Here is a 22197-nt window from a genome sequence, read left to right on the forward strand (position 1 = left end):
GTCACAAACTTCTCGGCTCGGCAGTTGATGACTTTTCCTGCATAAATTAGTTCAGCTTTCAGGTGCTCCGGTGGGCTGGAAAAGGTGGATACAGTCCTAGGAAAGAGTCTCCTAGGACTGTATCCACCTTTTCCAGCCCACGGGAGCACCTGAACTCACGTATGCAGGATAAGTCCAACTGCCGAGCCGAGAAGTTTGTGACGAATCGAATTTACTGTAAGTTCGCTCATCTCTAGACACTATATATGCATAGGCAACAAGCCTCATTTCTTAGACTTTTTTTTTTTTTAAAGGCAACCAGGATGTTACCCGGCCCCCAGGGTCTAACATGTGCGTGTTTACAAAGGACTTTACAGTCAGATGTCACAAGACTCACAATATATTATCTCATGCATGGGAAATCCAGCAAGAAAGCAACTGCTGGATCAGCGGAGCAACAGGAAAAAACCACGTCAACCTTTCATAAAAGAACGGACGCCGGTCCGTAAGCCCCCTTTCACGCACAAGCGTGCAAAAGGGCTCCGTGCTGCAAAGCGCCTCCGCCATGTCAGGCCCCTGTCCGGGCTAAGCTGGTCCCATTGTTGCTCAGTGACCTTTACTATTCTCCCACCACAATACGGGCCCCTTTTGAACTGCGGGGATATGTCATCAGGGATCCTGGTCGGTCAATGAAAGGGGTGAGGAGGAGGAGGGGGGGGGAAGGTAAGTGTAACACTAAACGCCATAATCTCCAATAACTGGAAACACCGGCAGGTTACGGCCGTGGAGAGAGAGAGAGAGAGACGAGGCACATTTACAGCTGCCGCATTGCAGGAGCTGGACAGACGGGAGCCGAGGGGAAGCAGACACAGGAAAGTGCTTGGAATGCTGAATGAGAATCTTGTTTCTGGAAGCGGAGGAAATTCTCAAGTGGACAAAAAAAAAAAAAAAAGGGATAAAAGATGATCGAGCTGACGCTGCTAAACTATTCATTGTATTACAAAAGCCTTCAGACCTACTTAAAGGGGAAATAAACCAATAAAGAAGATCGGAGGGCAATGTTCTACAAGTCTGTGGCTCCAGGTACTGCAAAACTACAACTCCCAGCATGCCCGGACAGCCTTCGGCTGTCCGGGCATGCTGGGAGTTGTAGTTTTGCAGCTCTGCACTAAACACATTCCTTTATAACGGCATCGCGGCCTCTTTCCAAGACTGCGGGGGAAGAACATCCAGAAAAAGCTTCTCTCGCCAAACCTTCCTGTGACATGTCAGCTGGTAGGAAGTTTACATAAGGAGGAGGGGCGGCTCCCGGCTTCAGTCTTGTGATGCATCCCCCCCCCCCTTTACTCCGCTGTAGCCGCATACGGTGCCAAGTGGGAAAAACCAAAACGTCAATCCGAGACCACGTGGCAGACTATAAACGGGAACCCATCTGGTCCCCTTTCATAACCTGAAGCCGAAATACTGAGGAATCTTTGTCCCTGTAATTCTATAATATAATTGTTTTTATTATTATTTATTGATTTATATATTTTTATTTTTTATTATTATTAATTATAATTTTTATTATGATTCTTAGCTTTTATTATTATTATTTTTATTATTATCTATTGCACTACAACAGGCATCTATAGGAATACACAGAGCCGTGTGCAGTCTCTGTATCCCAGGCCTAAACATACTACAATAGAGCTCCCCGCTTCAGTCTTGTGATGCATCCCCCCCCCCTCTCTTTACTCCGCTGTAGGAATGGCTGCATTTCATAAGCTGCATACGGTGCCAAGTGGGAAAAAAACAAAACGTCACTCCGAGACCACGTGGCAGACTATAAACGTGAACCCATCTGGTCCCCTTTCATAACCTGATCCCAAGTACTGAGGAATTTTTGGCCCTGTAATTCTATAATATACGGCTATGGATTATTATTTTTATTTATTTTTATTATTATTTATTTATTATTATTATCTATTGCTCTACAACAGGTGTCTATAGGAATACACAGAGCCGTGTGCAGTCTCTGTATCCCAGGCCTAAACATACTACAATAGGGCAGTGCAAGCATGGGAGAATCAGATACTAGAGCAGCAAGTCTAAAACCCATCGGTAGACAGAGGAAGCGATATACCAGGGGGCGATTCCTTCCTTACGGTAGGGTCACATTTTGCTGTTGCATTTTTTTGGGGATGATTTTATTCCTGTTGACCTTAGGGGTGGTTGACCGGTGTCACTTTGGAGCATAGAAACATAGAAAGTGTCGGCAGATAAGAACCATTCGGCCCATCTAGTCTGCCCAATAATCTGAATCCTATCAATAGTCCCTGGTCCTATCTTATATGAAGGATAGCCTTATGCCTATCCCTATCTTATATAAAGAATCACCTTATGCCGATCCCTATCTTATATGAAGAATAGCCTTATACCTATCCCTATCTTATATGAAGGATAGCCTTATACCTATCCCTATCTTATATGAAGAATAGCCTTATACCTATCCCTATCTTATATGAAGGATAGCCTTATACCTATCCCTATCTTATATGAAGAATAGCCTTATTCCTATCCCTATCTTATATGAAGGATAGCCTTATGCCTATCCCTATCTTATATGAAGAATACCCTTATGCCTATCCCTATCTTATATAAAGAATAGCCTTATACCTATCCCTATCTTATATGAAGGATAGCCTTATGTCAATCCCTATCTTATATGAAGAATAGCTTTATGCTTATCACTATCTTATATGAAGGATAGCTTTATGCCTATCTCTATCTTATATGAAGGATAGCCTTATGTCGATCCCTATCTTATATGAAGGATCGCCTTATGTCTATCTCTATCTTATATGAAGGATAGCCTTATGTCGATCCCTATCTTATAAGAATAGCCTCATGTCGATCCCTATCTTATAAGAATAGCCTCATGTCGATCCCTATCTTATATGAAGGATAGCACCATGAGAACATGGGTGGTGCTGTTTGGAAGAAAGCAGCTATGCTCTGTGTCATCAGCAAAAAGACCTACCTAACTATCCAGGTGATGTCAGGAGATCGGACATGATGGATTTCACCAGTGTATGGAAATGTTTCTCAAACAAGGTCCCTTGTTGCAAAACTAGCCATGGGCTGTCTGGGTATACTGGGAGTTGGTTTTGCAACAGCTGTAGGCACAATGATTGGGAAACACTGGTGTATGGGGAGATCAGGAGATCTTATTGGCATATAAGTATGGAACCTACTAACTGTATGGTATTTGTACAGTGTAGCACACAAGGGTGTAGGCCCAATGTAAGCCCAGAATGCGATTCCCTAAAAGTTTTTGGGTCACACAGAGTATTTCGTACTTCTACATTTACAAGATTTAATAAAGACAAAAAGATTTCTATGGCAGAATTAAAGCAGATTTGCGAGACTATTCACTCTACTAATCCTCTCTGCCACAAATCAGTGGCTGCTGCAAAATCTATAGCATATGAACAGCGTTGTGGAATCCCTACTTATACGTGTAATGCAGACTGATTTTAGATGTCAAATGGATTTCTGTATAGATAACCTAAAATAGAGTTTTAAAATGGCTTTTCTAGATTTAGAAAAACATAGCAGCTTTCTTCCAAAAATGGCACCACTCCTGTCCTCAGGTTGTGTGTGGTATTACAGCTCAGCTCCCTTCCAGTGGTGCTGTTTCAGCAAGAAATCAGCAACGTTTTTGTAATCCTGGATATCCCCGTTAAGTGCATTTGGTGAAATCTCCCTTAGTGGACACCTCCCAATAGGGGACACCCCCGAATAGTGGACAGTTTAATTCCCCGGCAGAGTCCCATAAGACAAAAGAGGGGACGTGGACGATCCCAATAGGGGACAACCAGGCTTATGTGCCGGCCCTACCTTGTACACAGGGTCACCGTCAGGGGGTACAGCCAATACCCCAGTAAGGGGCCCAGACTACCGGGCCCCCACTGCAGCTCCAGCACAGAAGCAGAAGACCTCAGTGATCCCCTACTTCTGTACACACCCACGGGCCACATCATTCTCCCCCCTCCTTCCCTGAACCCCCCTGCGTCAAATCACCCCCCCCTTTTTTTCCCCTTTGTGCCACACACACACACACACATTTTCCTCTTAAAGGGGTACTCCGGCACTAAGACTTCTTATCCCCTATCCAAAGTATAGGGGATAAGATGCCTGATCACGGGGGTCCCGCCGCTGGGGACCACCGTGATCTTCCACGCCACACCCAGTTAGAATCAATCCCTGGAGCGTGTTCGCTCCGGGTCTGATTACTGGTGATCACGGGGATGGAGCATAGCGACGTCACGGCTCTGCCCCTGTGTGACGTCACGCTCCGTCCCCTCAATGCAAGCCTATGGGAGTGGGCATGACAGCTGTCACACCCCTCCAATAGACTTGCATTGAGGGGGCGGAGCCATGACATCACTATGCTCCGCCCTCGTGGTCGAGATGTACTCAACCCGAGGACCTCCAGCGGTTCCGGAAGCCGCTAAAGGTGGGTGCTGCATGGTAGATCCCGGGGGTCCCCAGCAGCGGGACCCCCACAATTCGACATCTTATCCCCTATCCTTTGGTTAGGGGATAAGATGTCTAGGGGCGGAGCACCTCCTTAATCCCCCTGTGCTATTTCATTACCCCTTTATCACTTCATAAAGAGGGGAGTGATGAATTTACACAGAGGGTGATAATGGGGGAATTAAATGGCACAGGGGGGGGGGGGGGGGATCAAGGGGAAATTATGTGGTACAGGGGGTAAGGGGGGATAATTTGGCAGAAGGTGGCACAGGGTTTAAAGGGTGGAATAAATTCATGGGGGATAAGGGGTGATTAAATGTCACTGGAAGGTTGTACTGTAATATATTTTTTTTTTATCATGTTTTATAGGTAATTACACTCTGCAGTGAGTACAGGACAGTACTCAAATTTGGAAAGGATTTTGAGCCAATAAGGGACATCTCAATAGTAGACACTTTATTCCCTGTGAGTGTCCGCTATTGGGAGATTCTACTGTATTTCTAAAGGAAGCGGATCTCATGAGGGAAAAGCAGGAAGAGGCAAGAACAATAAGGGTCATAGACTCCTGTATCTCAGGGGAACCTACCATAGGAACCCCAGGGTAAAAGAAGAGCTTCCCGGGTGACTACTGTGAAATACTAGAGCAGATTCCTTGAGGTCAAACAAACGGGTCAAGCACTTTCCTCATCTTTCTTGCTCTGTGCGTAGACCACGCTCACTTTCAGATGTTGGAATGACAGGCCAGTGTTTCCCATCCAAGGGTGCCTCCAGATGTTGCAAAACTACAACTCCCAGCATGCCTGGACAGCCTTTGGCTGTCCAGGCATGCTGGGAGTTGTAGTTTTGCAACATCTGGAGGCACCCTTGGATGGGAAACACGGTCATCGGCAATGTCTGGTTCCAAGCTTTGGCTTACCTAGGTTTCCTTGTTCGATGGTCAAGACCACCTCGTCCATGAGCAGATACCGGAACTCGAGGTCTTCTTCGCAACATTTTGTCTTGAGCGCGCGGAGAATTTCCTGCTGGGGATAGTCGTCCTTTATCCTTCTGTCTGTCAGAAACCAGATACGGCCATTGGAGCTGCACATTTTCACAGGCCTAGAGGGCGAGGGGGTTAGAAATGGATGTGCTCCCTAAGTGGTCTGCAAAAAAAAAAAAAAGCAAAAAGTTAGACATGAGCCTTAGACTAACAGTTTGCAAAGAAGTATGTGCACCCCTCCCATTATCTAGGACCCTCATCTTCCCTACAGACAGAGTAGCACCCTGTGGGAAGTATATGGCCAGTCGTGACTTGAACGCACTTATTACTGGGTGACCCGTGCATGCTGGGAGTTGTAGTTTTGAAACAGTTAAGAGGGCCACAATTTGGAGTCCGATGCTGACATATTGGCACCTGACTCCATTTAATCACACAAAGCATGGATCGTGAAAAGAGAAGCAGCTGCCAGACACATCTGGGGACACTTATCTCCTGGAAGAATTTACTAAATAACCCAACATGGCCAAGACTGGCAACGAATCATGGACATTAAGTGGCAACAGATTCCTCATTCAAGACAGATTCAACACTTATGGGCATCTTTCTGACTAGGACATCATGATACAACATGTTGCCCATTATTGGTGGGTCACATGATTCAAATCACACAACAAAACTTAGTCACTTATTTGACTATCTTGCCCATGTGTATTGTGCCCATATGTCACGGGGGTTGGGTATGATTTATCATTTGTGTGAACATTTTTGTTGGGGATAAGATTATATATTTTTATTACTAAATTTTTTATTTCTAAATATATTTTTATAGAAGAAAATACACTTGCACTCACCGGTTTTGCGATTTTCTGTATTCCGGATTATCCGTTGTGCTGGGAGACGTGTGGATGAGGGCACTCAGAGGCTAACCGCTGCACGCACAGACGCGCGCTTCTTCCGGTCTTCTAAGGCGGCTGTGCGGGAAGACTGCTGCTAGCCTCTGAGCGCCTTCATCCACACGTCTCCCAGCACAACGGATAATCCGGAATACAGATACAGTGATCCCTCAACTTACAATGACCTCAACATACAATAGTCTTTTCTGGACCATTGTAACTTGAAACCAGACTCAACATACAATGTACAGACAGTCCAGATCTGTGACACGTGTCACAACTGGAGGAACTGACCAAATCAGAATGGGCATTTTACTGGTAAATCACCTCTATTACTGAAGTGCATGCACTGACTGGCTGTCTGGTAGCGCCCCCTACAGTACAGGGAGGAACTGCAAGTTCTGTACTACTCCTTACCTGTGCCAGGATTAGCTGCTCCTTTGGACACCAAGTAAGGGCGGCTCCATTTGGGACACACTGTGTGTACTGTATAGGACCCTGAAGAAGCTCCTGTCCTCTACATAAACCATTTTTTCCCAACCAGGGTGCCTCCAGCTGTTGCAAAACTACAACTCCCAGCATACCAGGGCAGCCGTTGGCTGTCCGGGCATGCTGGGAGTTGTAGTGTTGCAACAGCTGGAGGCACCCTGGTTGGGAAACACCGACTTCCAGCAGCTCTCTCTTACTTTTATATGGAAGGACTTGCTTTATCTATATTAGTTATCTATTTATTTTTCTTTAATCATCACTTTTTCCTATTTTTGGATGACATTTCGGTGGCTTCAGAACCAATTACCAGGTTTCCATAGAGTTATTGTCTAAACAAACAATGGTTTCAACATACAATGTTCATCCTGGAACCAATTAATATTGTAACTTGAGGGACCACTGTAACAAAACCGGTGAGTGCAAGTGTATTTTCTTCTGTTATTCACATATACTAGTATCTTTAACACTTAGCACCACGGCAGTGATGTGTAATGAAGGCAGCTATGGCCACTGAACCGCTTATATATTACCATTATCCTGCTATATTTGAACAACGTGAAATAGAGCTGTGCCCTCCGAATCTTCTTCAATTACTATATATATATTTCTTGCACCATAGCTGTATAGCTTTCATGTTTTATCTATATACTCATGTTTTATCCCTATCTTTGTGCTAGCAGTGTGCTGCTGTATTCTCCTGTTGCTGTATATTTAGCCCAGCAGCCTGCACCTGTAAGCCGGGTCCATATAATCGTTTGGAATCAATAGTGCTGGCTAACTTATCCTTTGGTTGTATTACACATACAGGGGAGTGGCTACCTCCATGTTGACCCTTGCACCCCACCCACCTCTATCAGGTGTGTATATAAGGTGTCTTGGATGTTTCAGGTTCTGCAATGCCTGCTGAACTGATCACACAGAGGCATATTCACAGTGTAGGGTCCGTCCCAATGAGGTCACCTTACCGTGGTGGGACGGTCCAAGCTATTTGGCCGCTAAATTGCAAGCTAAGTACCTCACTATTTCATAACTTCATAATTTTATATTTCCATTTCTTGCACCATAGCTGTATAGCTTTTCATGTTGTATCTATATACTCATGTTTATCTATATCTTTGTGCTAGCAGTGTGCTGCTGTATTCTACTGTTAAGATAGAGATTATATATATAATTATACACACACACACACACACACCAAATTCTATGGGAGAGACAGATAGAGTCCTGCCCTCAGTCCCATAAACACCAAATGGAGCAACAGCGTGCCTGAGTGACCATTGCTACATGTGACTTCATCATTGTGAATTTTGGACTTGTGGCCCCATTGTAGTGATCAGGCCCCTTATCACCTACCATGTGCTAAAGGTGACAGGATAATTTGGGCATTTAGGAGAGAAAAATAAAAAAGGCGGTTGACTGCAACATATCTGATGATTTACGTAACGCCATTGTCATCCTTCGGGTTGTTCTGTGTTATGCCAAGCTGTGTAATTATCACAATTATACCAAGAATAAGAACAATCTCTCAGAACTATACAACACGTCGTCCAGATGGCAAAAACGAGATCACTCCAGACATACAATACAGGCTGACGCATCACGTGACCTGGGCGTCTTACGTGTTAATCATCAGGGCGAGGGGCACAAAGATGCCGAGTGGTCCGTCTATTAAGTTTGCACGCCGTTCTAGGCACCACCACCCTCCTCCTCCTTTCGACGCAGGTTGGCATTGCTAACGCAGCTCTACAGATACATCCCCCATCACTACCAAGCTGCAGAGCCGCAGCCGGCAGACAATAGACCCAGTGTAATGCTAGAAGGCAGCCACATGCCGCCCTCCCCCCATCATCCATTCTGCAACCTGGAGAGCGCTGCACAAAAGAGATGCAAGGGAGAGAAAGCTGGATCCCACCCACTCTTCTCTCTACAAATACTCAAAAGAGAGGCCCCACCCCGCCATAAGACTGAGCGTTCATCATCCACCCCCTGGGCGCAGGGTGCCCCATTAATCACTCCAGTGCCCCCCCCCCCCCCCCTTCTCTCTCCAGACACCTATCCACGGAGGCATTGCTATTAGGTAGCACATCGCTGGCGCATTTCGTCAAAAAAGAATTTTCTGCCTACAGTACAAAGAGGGAGAAGGCACAGACAGCCCCTTCCTGTCTACAGCCAAAACATGATGCACCCATCACCGCCACAAGGGAAAACAATGCAACCCCCCCCCCCACTAGAGCAGCACAAAAAGGGGTTAATCGAAAAAAAAAAAAAAAAAAAAAAAAACGCTGTAACGATCTGCCATGTTGTCTGCACTATAGTGTCTCACCCACCGACCGGATGCTTCACTTCAACCCCTTAAATATACAGACACGCACACTAAGCCCCCCCTCCCTCTAAAAAATTTACAAAGAATAAAAAATAAAAAGCAAACAAAATAGCACAAAATTAATAAAGGCACATGATCTAAGTCCGTGAAGCACTCAAAACATGCCAAAAAAACTGCACAAATATGATAAAGTGTTTTTCTATGTCTATAGCGTGATGGTTAAGCATTAGAAGTCCTTGTCTAGCTCAGTGTTTCCCAACCATGGGTGCCTCCAGCTGTTGCAAAACTACAACTCCCAGCATGCCCGGACAGCCTTCGGCTGTCCGGACATGCTGGAAGTTCTAGTTTTGCAATAGGCAGAGTTCAGAGTACAGAAGGAACAGCTGTCTGCATTGGGGATAAAATAAAAAAGGTCAAATGTGACACATGTTGGATACCTGGAGCACAATGACGTCACCCGATCTGCTGGCTGTGGGTGGATGCTCCATTGTAGAACCGGCCAAAGGGGTTTTTGCTATGCAGACAGGGTGTGCCACACACAGAGAGAGAGGTGGACAGCTCACTGAGCTGCCAACGTGCCAGGCAGATGGCCACCACACAGCAGACAACGGCGATGGCAGCTTAGAGACAGTAACAAAGGATGCCGTGCTGGAGTTCTCTCTACACAGGGGCCACAGCAGAGATCAGCATGAGAGGGGGGGGCGCTAGAGATCAGCATGAGGGGGGGGGGGGGGGGGGCGCTAGAGATCAGCAGACATTCCACCGCCTGGGGGGGGGGGGGGGGTTATTGGGGCAACGTTTCAGCCATATTTGATCTGCACACATGTAGACTGCTTACGGTAACTATCTTAGTCTTTTGCAGTTTTTCCTAAGGAATGTGCCTCCAGCTGTTGCAAAACTACAACTCTGAGCATGATGGGAGTTGTAGTTTGGCAACAGCTGAAGGCACACATCTTGGGAAACAGGCCTATAGTCCCTGTATTTGCTGAGCATATGAAGACTATTGCTCCCTGGTATCAGCCATTTAGGAGCTCCCTTTACACTAAATAATCTGTGTAAACCTGCCATAGACTGATCTAGTGTTACCCAAGATGTTGCAGAACTACTACTCCCAGCATGCCTAATATCGTATATATATATATATATATATATATATATATATATATATATATATACACACACACATATATATATATATACACACACACACACATATACATATATATATACATATACATATACATATACATATACATATACATATACATATATATATATACACACACATACACACACTATAAACATATGTGTGTGTGTGTATGTATAGTGTATATATATATATATATATATATATATATACATATATATATACACACACACACACATATACACACACACATTCATATATACACACACATCCCCCTATGGATACGAAATGCTTTTAGGGCACGTACCCACTTGGCGTATACGCAGCGTATTTCATGCTGCGCAAAATCTGCAGAAGCAGTGGGAAATACGCTGCGTATCCCTCGCTCACCATTCACACAGTGATTTCCGGCGGCAGCTCTATATGTGCAGTGAGTTTTGGAGGCGGAGCCACGTATCAGTCACGCCAACACATGACCCCGCCTCCAAAACTCACTGCACATATAGAGCTGCCGCTGGAAAGCCCTGTGTGAATGGTGAGCGAGGGATACGCAGCACATTTCCCGCTGCTTCTGCAGATCTTGCGCAGTGTGAAATACGCTGCATATACGCCAAGTGGGAACTTGCCCTTAAATAGCGCTGCGTATCACAGATGTCTCTGGTTCCCAAGATTCCAGACAAAGAAAGTAAAGGTTGGCTATAGCAGCCATTATAGGGGAAATGTAGCATTACAAACGGCCATGTTAACCAATTGCAGTTTGCAATAAGTCAGCCGAAGGGGCCGCTGCTGAATAATAGTCCTCTGCACAGGTCATGGGTTATATCGGGCATCAGGAAAGAGGTTGTGAAGAGGAGAAAACAGATCCTGGGAGACCCCATCTAGCCATTGTTACAAGTTCAGGAAAATTGCATGGTGACACAGGCTCAGCTGGTCCTTCACCTCCATCCCAGCTACACTCGTCAAACATGAAATCATTCGTAGGCAGAAGCAATCGACTGCAGAGCCATTCTGCTCATTGTACTTTTGCTTAATGGGATACTACGGGGAAGACGAGTTATCTCCATCCACAGGATAGGGTATAGGTGTCTGATTGCAAAGGGTCCCAGCAGTCTGACCTTCTGTACAGGGCCCAGCAACTCACCGGTCCTTGGAGCCATCTGGCCCCCACCCTCTGAGACAAGCGGAAGTGACGTCCTTCTCAGCCAATGACACACAGAGATGGGGGTCCCAAATCAACCACCGATTGGCCTAATGGGACGTCACATCCGCTCGTCTCAGAGGACAGGGGCAAGTGCTCTCCATGGATGGGCGAGATGCTGTGTACAGTGGATAAGTTGACTTCCTCAGAGTATCCCATTAAAATGCTGCTCTTGCTCACCTACTGCTAAATGCACCCCTGGGGATCAGGATTAAAAGGGTACTCTACGCCGGTGGAATTTTTTTTTTTTTTTTTAATCAAATGGTGCCAGAAAGTTAAACAGATTTGTAAATTACTTCTATTAAAAAAATCATAATCCTTCCAGTACTTAGCTGCTGAATACTACAGAGGAAATTATTTTCTTTCTCTGCTGACACCTCTGTCCGTGTCAGGAACTGTCCAGAGCAGGAGAAAATCCCCATAGCAAACCTATGCTTCTCTAGATAGTTCCTAAAATGGACAGAGGTGTCAGCAGAGAGCTGAAAAGAAATACAAAAAGAAAATAATTTTCTCTGTAGTATTCAGCAGCTAATAAGTACTGGAAGGATTAAGATTTTTTAAAAGAAGTAATTTACAAATCTGATTTAACGTTTTGGCACCATTTGGTTTAAAAAAAAAAAAAAAAAAAAAATACTGAAAACTACAGAGGAAATTCTTTTCTTTTTGTATTCATTTTCAGCTCTCTGCCGACACCTCTGTCCATTTTAGGAACTGTCCAGAGCAGCATAGGTTTGCTATGGGGATTTTCTCCTGCTCTGGACAGTTCCTGACACAGACAGAGGCGTCCGCAGAGAAAGAAAATAATTTCCTCTGTAGTATTCAGCAGCTAATAAGTACTGGAAGGATTAAGATTTTTTTAATAGAAGTAATTTACAAATCTGTTTAACTTTCTGGCACCAGTTGAAAAAAAAATAAGTTTTCCACCAGAGTACCCCTTTAAAGGTAACCCCTAACTCTATACAAGGCGGCCCCTTTGTGTATTTAGCACTAGGTGGGCAAGGGCCGGACAATGTGAAGAATGGCTCTGCCATAGATTGCTTCTATCTGTAAGTGCTGTCATTTTTGACAACCAGAGCGGAATGGGGGTGTGGACGTGCCTAGTAACTTATTTCAGAGGACCAGCTGAGATCGAGTCTCATCCCTAGCCCTCTCACCAGCTACATAATACAGTGACCCCCCCCGACTTACGATGGACCCGACATATGATGAAATCGACATACGATGCTTTTTTATGTCGGGGCCACCGCATTAAGTGCTATCCGGCAGCGCAAAATGCTTAAGCTGCTGCCGGATAGCAGCTTAATGTTCCCCGTGTGGTGCGGTAAGTATTACTTACCCCTCCACGATGCTCCGGGGTGACCTCCGGGTCCAGCGCTGGTCTTCCGGTGTCTTCTCGGCCCTCTTCGATGACGTCAATACGCTGCTGAGCACGTCATCCAATAGGAATGGCGTACGCAGCGGCGTAATGACATCGCTACGCAGGCCCAGGAGGACCGGAGAAGACAGCGGAGGACCGGAGAAGACAGCGGAGGACCGGAGAAGACAGCGGAGGACCGGAGAAGACAGCGGAGGACCGGAGAAGACAGCGGAGGACCGGAGAAGACAGCGGAGGACCGGAGAAGACAGCGGAGGACCGGAGAAGACAGCGGAGGACCGGAGAAGACAGCGGAGGACCGGAGAAGACAGCGGAGGACCGGAGAAGACAGAAGAGGACCGGAGAAGACAGAAGAGGACCGGAGAAGACAGAAGAGGACCGGAGAAGACAGAAGAGGACCGGAGAAGACAGAAGAGGACCGGAGAAGACAGAAGAGGACCGGAGAAGACAGAAGAGGACCGGAGAAGACAGCGGAGGACCGGAGAAGACAGCGGAGGACCGGAGAAGACAGCGGAGGACCGGAGAAGACAGCGGAGGACCGGAGAAGACAGCGGAGGACCGGAGAAGACAGCGGAGGACCGGAGAAGACAGCGGAGGACCGGAGAAGACAGCGGAGGACCGGAGAAGACAGCGGAGGACCGGAGAAGACCAGGAGAGCCCAGCGGAGGCCCGGGATCACCATCGGGAGCGGCGGGGACAGGCGAGTACAGCTTCCTATACTTTACATTGCACGGATCCCTCAACATACGATGGATTCGACAAACGATGGCTCGTTTGGAACGAATTACCATCGTATGTTGAGGGACCACTGTATAGGGCACATGGAAAAGGGTTCTGAGGAGGAGACTACCACGATAAACTTCGAGTAACATCCCTAGTGATCACATCCTTGCTCTCATTGGCTTTTGGGCTATAGAGACCATAATGAAAGGGGTTATAAAGAGATGACCCCCGATAAATCCTGGAATCTGCACCTCTAACCATGATCAGATCCAAGAGCTGACGAGACCATATAGGGCGGTGGTCTTCAACCTGCGGACCTCCAGATGTTGCAAAACTACAACTCCCAGCATGCCCGGACAGCCAACGGCTGTCCGGGCATGCTGGGAGTTGTAGTTTTGCAACATCTGAAGGTCCGCAGGTTGAAGACCACCGATCTAGGGCATAGGGAAAAGTGAGGTGAAGAGAAGTCCCTGATAATCTACCATTCCTTAGCCACGACCAGATCATTGCGCTCACCGGTTTTTTGTCATCTCTATCACTGGGTGGTTTCCAGATGGAATCAGATCATTTCTAATTGAAACCAACTTTTCCAGGCTGATTCAGCGTCCGGTGAAGATTAAGGGAAGCGCTATTTTCTCCTCTGCAATTACAGTAAAATTCCTTTAACGTGGCAACAGATTGTTTGGTGACTGTCCCCAGCATTAATCAGCCGTCTGGGTTCACACCACGTTTTTACAATATAGTTCCCGTATACGTTTTCAATGTGAAAATTGTACGGAACCGTATTGAAAACCGTATGCATTGACTCTCCATTGAAAACCGTATGCATTGACTCTCCATTGAAAACCGTATGCCAAACGATGCATCCGGTTGTGTCCGTTTTGCATCCTGTACGGTTTTGTCAGATTTTTTTTTTTTCCTCGTACCCAAAATCGTAGCCTACCACGGTTTTTAGTTCGGGTGAAAAACCGTTTGGAAACCGTAAAGATTTATTTATTTATTTTAAACATGGGAGTCGATGGGAACCGTACAGTACCGTATGTGCGTACGGTTCCATCCGGTTTTCTCCATCCAGTTTTTGGGTACGTTCACACGGGTGGATTTTTTCGGCAGGTTTTCCACTGCATATTTGAAAGGGGGCGGGCTCTAATCGGCTTTCCGCAGCAGATTTTCCACAGCGGAATTCCCGCTGTAGATAATCCGCCCCAGTCCCTACTGACCAATGGGGCTTGTGGCAGATTTTCCGCAGCGGAAATTCCGCTGTGGATGGCCAAGAAGAGCACGCCCCGTTTCAAATACGCAGTGGAAAACCCACAAAAAAAAATAATAATAAAAACACCCGTGTGACACCGAAAGTTTTTCTTCTAGGAATTTCAATCAAACAAAGTGAAACTTTATTCATAATGGAGTGAAAATTTTAAAACGTACACTTTTTTCCTTCTTAAAAACGGATGCAACCGGACATCATTTTTGCAAACTCTATACGGGTTACAATTTGTACACACGTTTTGATACAGTTTAGTCCGGTTTTGAGGAATCAGTTTTTCATCAAAAACCTGATACGGGAACTGTACTGCAAAGACGTGGTGTGAACCCGGCCTTAGAGAGATCAGGTAGTAAAATACTTTACCTGTCCTCTTTATTACTGGGCAGGTATCATGGGGACCACGGGATCAGATTATTACTAGGGAGGGAGAAGTGATCTGTGGTGCAGCATGGGTCGCAGTTAGAGATGAGCGAACTTACAGTAAGTTCGATTCGTCACCAACTGCTCAGCTCGGCGGTTGCTGACTTTTCCTGCATAAATTAGTTCAGCTTTCCGGTGGGCTGGAAAAGGTGGATACAGTCCGAGGAACTGCCGAGCCGAGAAGTTCGTGACGAATCGAATTTACTGTAAGTTCGCTCATCTCTAGTCGCAGTATGCGACTCCCCCAACATCTACATCTGGGTAAGTTATGGTAGCTCGCAGGTTCCAATGAGGTAGTGGTTCAACAGGGAAATGGGATTAGGCCACATCTAAGTATCATCTGTGCCACAAGTTTGCTGTTCTTTACTTTTTTACAAACCCCCCCCCTCCCCCCACATGCTGTACTTACGACTATCTCAGGGCATCCGCCTAATGCAGTGTTTCCCATCCAGGGTGCCTCCAGGTGTTGCAAAACTACAACTCCCAGCATGCGATCAGCTGACGAACAAACAATTTTTCCTTTGCTTGCTGTTCACTGGCCCTTTAAGGGCAGGGTCACACGAAACGCATCCGCAGCATATTTCACGCTGCGGATGCGCCAACTGCAGTCACCGAGCGCAAGCTCCCGGCTGCGTAGCTCTGTATGTGCGCTCGTAGCGGTGTATTTCTACAACAGTAAATTTGCCACTACAAGCGGACACAAAGAGCTACCCGGACAAAGTATTTAGCGGATGCGCGCTGTGTGACCTTACTCTTAAACAGGCTTATTATTGGGAACGTTCATCTTCCCAATCCAGGATAAATAGTTTTCTGCCAAAAAACTGGGCCACCCCTGTCCTCAGGTTGTGTGTGGTATTAAAAGTCTACTCCATTCAAATCAGTAAAACTAAACTGCAATACCACACACAGACTGAAGACAAGAGTGGCGCCGTTTATGGAAGACAGCTGGTTTGTTTGTCTCCTGCCGCGTTTTCCAAACAGCGTGATTCCAGCTGTTGCAAAACTACAACTCCCAGACTGCCAGGACAGCCTTTGGCTGTCTGGGAGTTGTAGTTTCACAACAGCTGGAGAGACACTGCTTGGAAAACACTGGTCTACTGTCTGCATTTACATCAACTCAGTAACAAAAAGGAGTTTTATTTAATAAGCGAATACAAATTGTTTCATTTTTAAAGAAACTAAGGGGAAATGAAACGTTAATTTGTGGGACAGCCGAAGCAACAACCACACAGGACAAATGCTGATGTCACACAATCCACACGTGTTCTGCAAAAAACCACACAGGAAGGAAGGCCACGTGTTAAAAGGGCACACCAATGTGCTGCGCCAGGAGAGGCCCAGCTGCTATTAACAAAAAACTATTGATTAGGTAAAAATGTTAAAAACCTGTCTGAACGGTCACCGGTCCCCAATGGCGTCAGACAATAGCTCATCTACTGCCTACAGTGACTGGAAATGACTATGAACCAATAGGGTCTGAGAGACTGCAGCACTATACAGAAGAACTCTGAATTTTACACAGCTTGGTTTTACATAAAGGAGAACTCCAACATTTAAAAACTATATCCCCTATCGACTGCAGGGTCAGGGCGGTGGGACCACCCACCCAAACTCCAGAATGGGGACAGGCTCTTTCTATTGCATGGAGTGGTGGGCATAGACCAGTGTTTCCAAACCAGGACACCTCCAGCTGTTGCAAAACTACAACTCCCAGCACACATATGCAAGTCAGCAGGAAGTAGAAGTGTGGACACGAGACACGTACGGTCAAAGCAACGCTCTACACCTCCCCTAACCTCCTATGATTCTGCACCAAAAACACGAGACTCACACCGCAAACAATATAATGGCTGTTTATGTAACATTTCTTAGAATGCAGAGACTATGAAAACCAGATTCCATTCAGAGGAAATATCACTGTGTCCCAGCCAGTGTGCCTCCAGCTGTTGCTAAACTACAACTCCCAGCATACCTGGACAGCGGAAGGCACCTCGGAGAGTAGGGTGCTCCAATAGAGAATACATGAAGTGTAGATTCTAAAGGCACCGTTGTGGAAATGACAGGGTGTGCCAGAGGGCGTAGTCCCCGCTATCAGGGCACTTACCCCTTAACCTGTGGATAGGGGATAGGTTTTTAAACGATCCAGTACCCCTTTAACAGTGTGTGTGTGTATGTATGTATGTATATGTGTAATATATACGGTATATATATTTTTTTTAATTATTTTTTTATTATTATATTATTTATTTTATTATATTATTATTTTATTATTATTATTTATTTTATTATTTTTTTTAATTATTATTATTTATATTTTTTTTTATCAAAACTTGAGCACGATCAAAGCTATTGCTTTCTGTTATCAGCCATTACAGGATAACAGGGAGCCAGGATGTCCAGTACAATCTATCTGCCCAACCCCAGTCGCCCTGGTAAATATTCAGCTTTAGCAGCAATATTTGTCTACGGATAGAGCCCCCTTCTCACCTTCACTGATCTACAGAGAGGGGGGGGGGGGCGAAAACTTTCTCCAAGGTCTGTGTGATCAGTGACCGGAGCAAATAAAAGAGGAAGAGGACGCCGTTCGCTGATGGAATATGAAATTCTTCTGACTGCCTACGTATAGCTGCAAATCCAAAAAACATATGCAAGTCAGCAGGATGTAGAAGTCAAAAAGCAACAGAGCCGCCAACACCGTGGTGTGGACACGAGCCACGTACGGCCAAAGCAACGCTCTACACCCTCCTCCCCGCTCCTCCTATGATTCTGCACCAAAAACCCGAAAAAAGCCCACACCGCAAACAATATAATGGCCGCTTATGTAACATTTCTTAGAAGGCAGAGACTATGAAAACCAGATTCTATTCAGGAGGAAATGTCACTGTGTCCCATGCCAGTGTGCCTCCAGCTGTTGCTAAACTACAACTCCCAGCATGCCCGGACAGCCAACGGCTGTCCGGGCATGCTGGGAGTTGTAGTTTTGCAACAGCTGGAGGCACACTGGCATGGGACACGGTGACTGCTACAGCATAGGGCTGTAGACCAGCATCTTCCGAAATGTTATTCATGCCCAATATAAGCCGATCTATGCGCTGAAACAGCTATAAGAAGATATAAATGGTACAATGATGCATGCGGGGGGGTGGGGGGTCAGAGGATACGGACACGCAATAGGATTTCATACAGCCATGCCTTCACTGCAGCGCTCATGTGCCAGGAAGTCACATTTACTACGAGTCAGCTCAGCCCAACTACAAAACTCTCCCTGATGTCAGTGATTTATAAAAGTCCTGTACACACCCCTGAGCCCGCGGCACATAGGAGCGTGGTGACTGATACATCTTACAGGGTGAAGAAGAAGAAAAAAAATCACACACAAAGCCTGATCCGCATCAATGAACCTGAATTACAAGGCAGCGAGATTACACCCAGCGTTTACTATGCAGCTCCACAACGTACACAGCAAATCCTCTCCCATCATGTGACTTCCTGCTCACCGAGATCAGCAACTGAGGCTAACAAGAAGGTGTTCATAGAAGAAAGACTGATCATGGTAAAAGACCCCCACCTACCTAAATACACCCGCTACTGAGTACATACATTACTGTACTGATACATCATGTATTATACTCCAGAGCTGCACTCACTATTCTGCTGGTGAGGTCACTGTGTACATACATTACATTACTTATCCTGTACTGATCCTGAGTTATATCCTGTATTATACTCCAGAGCTGTACTCACTATTCTGCTGGTGAGGTCACTGTGTACATACATTACATTACTTATCCTGTACTGATCCTGAGTTATATCCTGTATTATACTCCAGAGCTGCACTCACTATTCTGCTGGTGAGGTCACTGTGTACATACATTACATTACTTATCCTGTACTGATCCTGAGTTATATCCTGTATTATACTCCAGAGCTGTACTCACTATTCTGCTGGTGAGGTCACTGTGTACATACATTACATTACTTATCCTGTACTGATCCTGAGTTATATCCTGTATTATACTCCAGAGCTGTACTCACTATTCTGCTGGTGAGGTCACTGTGTACATACATTACATTACTTATCCTGTACTGATCCTGAGTTATATCCTGTAACTCTTTTTATTATAAAAATGAAAAACAAATCTGATACAAAACATAAAACAAAAACAAGCTCAACCAGCTATAACAAACATAACATAAATAAAATTACAAAAACAAAATCTGCCTAACCGGCCAGCCCAAATTTACTAAAATATACTTTTACTTTTTTCCTCATACCAAAAGACAAAAAACACACACAAACACTCATTCCAAAAAAAAAAAAAGAACATAAAAATAGCCCAACTTGGCTTAAAAAAAAAAAAAAAATTTATAAAACATAAAATAAAGCACGACTTGGCTATAAAACAAAAGAAAAGGAACATAAAAGTAGCACAACTTGGCTGTAACTCAAAAATTACCCTTACCCAGGGAAAAAAAAAAAAAAAAAAAAAAAAAAAAAAAAAAAAATTATTTTATAATATTTCGGCACAACTTGCTACTAAATAACACTCTGCCTCCCAGCCAGAGATCCACCGGTGAAAGAAGGGCAGGGAAAAACAGCGCGGAGACGCGGCCGGAGAGAGGGCCCAAAGAGCCCAGCCCCACGTACCGCCCCCGCACGGCCGCAAGGCCCGCGAAGCACGCCCAGCACGGCAAGAAGCCGAGGACGGCCAGAGAGGACCCGCGCACGGCCCAGAAACCGGCGAGCGCCGGACCCAAAAAGAGCAAGCCAGAAGCAAAGAAGAGGACAACACCGCCGAAAAGCGAGACCGCGAAGCCGGAGGCGAGGAGAGCAGAGACACCAGAGGGGAGCAGCCCCCCCAAGGAGGAAAAAATTAAATATAAAATTTTATACACAAACATGTATTTAACATGTATATACGCAAGCATACACATACACACATATATATATATATATACATACACATGTATATACACATAAACGCACACATATATATACACATAAACACATATGACACCACTTAACTACTGACCCGACTGCCACTATACACTATATAATATAAAATAATATAAAACAATATAAATACAAAACACAATATATACAAAAATCACTGAAAATACACAAAAATATACTACAGAAAATAACGGAAAGCACCTACACTAAAACTGTCCCCTCACCCACACCACCCCTCCTGTACATGGGTCAGAGTCCATACCGTCCATACCGTTCTCAAAGTCCAGTCCTTCACTGACCCATGTCAGGACCCCAAAACACCACAAAACCACCACCCACAAATACACCCTCCCCACCTAACACTCCTCCCAACCAACTTATATACAAACTTATACATTCTGAACCACCACCCCTTTTAGGCCCAAGTTTGGTTGCCTGTAAGCCCTTCATACCATGTCCACTAAAAACAAAACAAAAAGCTAATGTGTACATGCATCAGCCCACCACCAGGGAGAAGGATGGCAGACCTGATACATAAATCATTTTATACTCTTTCCCTAACTCCCCCTACAATTCTCCCTAATTCTATCCCTACAAGAAATCTGACCCTGCCCTCACCCTATCTCTACCCCTATAACAACCCCTAACCAAAAATAAAAGGTACTCTACCCAAAAGGTTTAGTACCTAGGGCACATGAAATGAGAAACCTCTCCACAGGAGAGAAGCCCTACTGGTACCAAGACTGCCATACTCCAAAGACCTGATCTTCCCGAGGTCACCAGTGATGTTCCTACATACCTCCACCTCGGAGAGGATTTTCTGTTGGGTCGACACTAAGCACCGTGCGTTCCACGTGTAGTACCTAACCACTAAACTGACTAAGAATAAAGTGCCCCGATCTCGGCCACCCAGGTTCCTGAATGCCCCATAAGCCCACTCCGGATAGGCAAGGCCGGCAAGTTGACTCCAGCCGATGGAAGCGCCCACCCTGTTATAGACCCCTATGTTAAAGGGACAATGAAGCAGGAAGTGGTCCATGCTTTCCAGCGTGTCCCCGCACTCTTCTCGGGGACATCCCCGGTCATCAGAGTTCCTGTACTTCAGGTTGTCCTTTACACATAGCTTCCCCTGAAAGCAGCGCCAGGCCAAGTCCCAAAACTTCTGGGGGATCCTTTTCATGTTTAAAAGATACAACCCCACCCTCAGATCCCGACCTGGGCAGTCCCTGAGCGCCAGAGGCTTCTGGAAGTGGGTCAACAGAACCCGTTTGTCAAGGAACTGCCTTGACTGGGTCCTGATCTCCCACACTCCCAGACCCCACCGACGTATCGCCTTCAGAGTCGGGGTAGCGTAAGCCGGAAGATATCCATGTGGTGTACGGAGGTCCTTCACTTGCCCTCCTGTCTCCCATTCCTGGAAGAAAGGCCGAAACCACTCCTTGCAGGAGAGTACCCACGGAGGAGCCCTCTCTTTCCAGAGGTTTGCAATGTTGGCTTTCAAGAAGGTGTTCGTTAAGAACACCACGGGGTTTACCATAGATAAACCCCCTAGTCTCCTCGTGCGGTACGTAACCTCCCTCTTGACTAGGTTCAACCTGTTCCCCCATAACAGTTGGAAAAACAGGCTGTAGACCCTAGTGTAGTAAGCCTCTGGTAAGATACATACACTGCCCAGATAGATAAACAAGGGGAGCAGGTACGATTTGATCAGGTGTACCCTTTCCCTGAGGGTCATAGACCAACCCTTCCACTGGTTCACCCTCTGAGTGGCATCCTGGAGCTTACCATCCCAGTTTTTGGTGGGATAATCATCCTGGCCGAATGTGATGCCCAGAATTTTTGCTGACTCTTGGAGCCCTGGAAGGGTGTCAGGGAGATCAAACGTGGGATCTCCCCCTCCCAGCCAGAGACTTTCACACTTATCCCGGT

The 22197-nt window shown here is 45.8% G+C and overlaps 1 protein-coding gene across 3 annotated transcripts in view; it reads right to left on the reverse strand.

Annotated features, from left to right (window-relative positions):
- The window catches only part of RIMKLB (ribosomal modification protein rimK like family member B), a 47390-nt gene that overhangs the window by 10747 nt on the left and 14446 nt on the right, over nucleotides 1-22197 (reverse strand). For all 3 annotated transcript variants that reach the window (XM_056532363.1, XM_056532365.1, XM_056532364.1), the window contains exon 3: nucleotides 5417-5642. In XM_056532363.1, the coding sequence (XP_056388338.1) occupies nucleotides 5417-5588 (172 nt within the window). In that variant the 5' untranslated portion in view covers nucleotides 5589-5642. The remainder of the gene's footprint in view (nucleotides 1-5416; nucleotides 5643-22197) is intronic.

Source organism: Hyla sarda, chromosome 7, assembly GCF_029499605.1.
Source record: "Hyla sarda isolate aHylSar1 chromosome 7, aHylSar1.hap1, whole genome shotgun sequence".
NCBI lineage: Eukaryota > Metazoa > Chordata > Amphibia > Anura > Hylidae > Hyla > Hyla sarda.